Raw genomic sequence first — 4,233 nt, forward strand, 5'->3', positions numbered from 1 at the left:
TAGTGAGGACCGGCTTTAAAGAATTACACTGATATATAATATAACATGGAAAATAACATACAACATATTTGATAGCTTAGAAAATGTTGTTATCAGCAAAAACAACTCATTTCATATCATGAATTAACTCTATCACATGACATATTATTCTATCAGTAAATTATTCAGAAAAACAAACAATTGTCACAATGTAACAGACAAAGTTAAGAAGAAGATTAGAAACAAAAGGATCTTTACTTTCTGGACTTGTTAATGTAAATCATGTAGACCACCAGAGACACCACATCAAGTATGATGATGCTGATGATGCTGATGATGGCGATTAAGGAGGCAGGAAGACCTGAAGGATAATAATCTGTATAACAGAAGAATATAAATGCCTTACAATGTAGAGAAATAAGTCTGTGTATACTGAATGGCTGTATAAGATGATATTGAGTGATGTACTGGTTGTCCAGTGCATTTGCAGTTGTTCTTTTTTCATTCTTGAAAGACAGAATGAGAAAATACAGTAATTAATCTGTAAATTTGCTGATATTTATTTTACTTTAAGAAATCCACCTTTTACAATTATTTAGTTAATTAATTCGGATGGTTTTAAAAAGATAACACTTTTTAAACAATCAAAAATTAGTAATCACTGAGCTAGTAATTACTGAGTTAGTAATTAACTCTCCAGGCTTCATATTCTACAGTGATGAACTAACAGGCTTCAGGACTGAGAGAAGCTGCTAGAGAGAGCTACAGAGTCACAGAGAATAACTAAAGTCTGTAGTTTCAGTGAATTCCTGTTATGTACTGTGTCTGTGTATATTATAGTTTTCACTGTAATGATGTGTTCGTGTGTGCGTGTGAGTGTGTGTGTGTGTGTGTGTGTGTGTGTAATAGATTATCGTTTGCATTATAAATATTGATGTTTTTATGAGGGATCAAATTTGCTCTCTGATGTCATTTATCAAAACGGACAAACAGGAATTAAAAATCTTATCATTGAATATGATGATAAAGAAAATAGAAAGGCATTTGAATAGTAATTATCATGAGTAAAAAGTCAGTATTGAGTTGACTTTTGATTCTATTCCAAATTGAAATATCCAAGTAGTGACTGTTTTCTTGTACAAGACCTTAGAGTCATTGTAGGTCACATCAGTTTTCTCTCAAAGAAGTTTAAAGCTGTTTGGTCCTTAGTGTCTCACACATACTTTCACTGACATATTCAACATATATACTGTATGCAGAAGATGCTCAGGGTTGTCCTTTTGTGTTAGACATTTACAGTATAGTGTCAGTTGTGACTATTTTGGAACTTACCTATTCTGTAACCTATGTAACTGCCACCAATTGTGGTTCTTGTGTCTTTGTAAAAGAGATCGACTGCACAGTTCCTTACGTTGAATTCAGTGAAATGACACGTTCCTCCTGATGGATGTTTCTGAGCTGTAACTGAGGTTGACAGGCTGTTAGTTTGTTTTGTTATTTTGCATAACAACAAGATATAATATTAAAGGTATATACAACAGCTTTAATTTTTTTTTCTCCAATCAATCAGTGATATTATCTATTCATCACTTCTCGATCACCAACTTTGTCCCTCCAGGTTAAAACTATCGTGCAGAGAACTTTTTCCAGTGCGTTAATACAGTCACAGTGTTATTTCTGTGTCATATTTCATGTCAGGTTTCTTAAATCCTCTTCACCAAATTGTAATTTCATATATACTATTTACTGTACTGTACTGTTTCTTTAACAGCAAGTGCCAACTTCTTCAGTACATCACGACTCTGGAGACGTGGGTGTAGTCCACAGGTTTAATGACGTATGAAGATGTGAAACTGTAACAAATACAAATGCTAATCAATACAAGCTACAGTTAGCTAGCATAGCAACAACTAACTTAGCATCATAAACACATATAAACATCATGAAGTTGAAACATCATGAAATAATGACACAGAAAAATGTAGGTTATACATACAGACAATCCACAGAAGATGAAAGGCGAGCAGACATCTGATTCTGGTGGTGAGGTCTGACAACATGAAACCCCAATACGGAACACATGCGTGTTTACCGCAAAATAGAAACCTAACTCACTGCTCACCACTAGGGGCAGTAAAAGAACAACTGTAACAGCACAGTACTGTAAAAAAAAAAAAAAAAAAAAAAAAAACAGTACAGGAATTTATAACTCCTGAATTATTGTTAAAAGATTTTTTACAAAAGAACTTGTGAAGGTACTAATTTTACTTACTGTGCAGGCGCTTATTATCATTCGTATAACAACTACAGTTGTATGAAAGTTTCTCAAGCTCATGAAGGACAGATGGACACTTGACACTTGTTGTGTTCCAGCTAAACTCGATGTCTGTGTCGGTTACAATTTCTTTTTTGTTGATCATTTTAAAATCTGTAGGAACATCAGACATGTGTGACAGACTTGAGTACTGGTGATTCACAGTAATTCACTCCACAGCATCTTGAGGACGGTCTGAGTGAACATCAACGTACCACAGTCAATCCTGACATGAACAGCAGTTGTGTTTTTTATTGTGTTGTCGTTGTCGTCCTTGATCTGACCAGTACAGTTGTAGTCTGTGAAAGGCTCCAGCTCAGACTCCTTCTTAGGCTCATGGTCTTTGCCTCTTTCTGAGGAGACATGAGGATGACAGCATTTCTTCAGTAACTGGTATTTATACATCAGAGCTGATCGGTATCTTTTGTGATCAGATGAAAATTGGACTCAATCAGAAAAATGTAAATAACAGTTTTAGAACTGATTCACTGAGACCAGAGTAAGACCTCACCTTTAAACTGAGAGACACTTTGGTTTAGTTGCCTCAGGTTTCAAGTAAAGCAGGAAAAGCAGGTTGAGATGTTTCTGTTTCTGTAAATCCATGTCTAACACTGGTGACACTCAAATTCTGTCTACTTCTAGTTTCATCACTTACCCCAGCAGGTGTAATCAGTGGAGAGGTTTTTACAGTTTAGAGGTAATTTTGTTTCTATTTTTGCAGGAAGTTTAGTGGGAGCAGTCGGAGTTATTTCAACTTCCTTTAAGTTATCTGTGGAAAAAATAAATAAATAAACAAACACAAAATATGAATGCCAATCTAAAACACATGCTTTTCAAAATCAAAGCAGACCATATTCATACATACCAACAGGGATGCTTGTGGTGAGGCTAAAATACTTTCCACAGTTTTCTGATATGAACTTTGTAGTAAAGTCTGAACAAATGTCGTCATAACCAGGTTTGACACAGAATGTTTTATCATCACATCGCACATCAGGACTCTTATTTGGTGTTGACTGTAAAGAGGTGAGGTCCCAGTCACTCCTGTAACAAACATGACCAGGGCTGCAGCTGACGTCTTGTCTGATGTCTTCTTTACCTGAAACACACAAGTGATGCACAGATGTCTCCACTTTTAACACACTGTTTCATTTCTTAAATTAAAAAGAAAAGAAGACACATGACAACAACCTGAATCATTTTTACTCACTAATTTCAGTTGTCAGTTTTATCTCCAACGTGGCTACAGGTTTTTTCTTCACCGGCATCATCAAGATATGTCACATAATGCTCATATTCAGTACAGGGCTTCAGGTGTTTGATTGGATGTGATGAACTTTGACTGGAGTGCTGGACAGTGATTTCTTCTAGTTGGTCTTGTTCCTTTAAGTTTATGGTGTAGTTACCACGGTTAAAGCTGGTAATGTTGATCTGGAAGCCAAATTTGATGGTATTCTCTCAAACACTGATGTTGTGCTGTTACACAGAAATTATCACAATGCAATGAGAAACTCACAGCTATATTCGGCCTATATCGCATCTGATTAACAAAAAATAGATTTTTTTTTTTTTTTTTAAGAAAAAAAAGGCCACATTGTGACCTAAACATTTATAAAATACTCAGTTTAAAGGTGCAGGAAAAGTTTGTGTTTATTTTGACTTGATCTTACTCCTTTTTTTATTCAGGAGAATAAAATGATGTACTCTAATGAAAGTAATTCAGCTCTTAGATCTCAATGTCAGCAATTTTGAACTGAAAAAAAATCTGGTATACATTCAAGTTTCAAGTATTGAGTGCACATAAATGGACAGACTTTTCCATATTAAAAATTCTATTCTGGTCTTTTGTAATATTCCAATTTTATGGGGGATACTGCATTGTTGGTCTTCATTAAATGTAAGCCATACTCATTACAATTAAAATAAATTAAATACATAAA

General features: G+C 34.8%; 1 protein-coding gene across 1 annotated transcript; it reads right to left on the reverse strand.

The window, feature by feature from the left end:
* Nucleotides 1-233: 233 nt before the first annotated feature.
* On the reverse strand, nucleotides 234-3,650 carry LOC146988964 (uncharacterized). Its single transcript, XM_085775336.1, has 6 exons — nucleotides 3,504-3,650; nucleotides 3,159-3,392; nucleotides 2,949-3,062; nucleotides 2,509-2,646; nucleotides 2,252-2,407; nucleotides 234-355 (listed from the first exon to the last, which is right to left on the reverse strand). The coding sequence occupies exons 1-6, from the start codon at nucleotides 3,562-3,564 to the stop codon at nucleotides 234-236; spliced, it is 825 nt and encodes a 274-aa protein (XP_085631462.1). The 5' UTR covers nucleotides 3,565-3,650.
* Nucleotides 3,651-4,233: the final 583 nt, after the last annotated feature.

The sequence above is a fragment of the Trachurus japonicus genome, chromosome 4, assembly GCF_045865225.1.
Source record: "Trachurus japonicus isolate A0001 chromosome 4, Traja_1.0".
NCBI classification, from domain to species: domain Eukaryota; kingdom Metazoa; phylum Chordata; class Actinopteri; order Carangiformes; family Carangidae; genus Trachurus; species Trachurus japonicus.

Excerpts from the sequence above, each read along its gene's own strand:
- LOC146988964 (XM_085775336.1), bottom strand. The coding sequence starts at position 3,564 with ATGATGCCGGTGAAGAAAAAACCTGTAGCCACGTTGGAGATAAAACTG. Across the intron at positions 3,393-3,503 it reads AAAACTGACAACTGAAATTA|GTAAAGAAGACATCAGACAA; the intron begins GTGAGTAAAAAT and ends TGTGTGTTTCAG. Across the intron at positions 2,647-2,948 it reads CACTGATTACACCTGCTGGG|AAAGAGGCAAAGACCATGAG; the intron begins GTAAGTGATGAA and ends ATGTCTCCTCAG.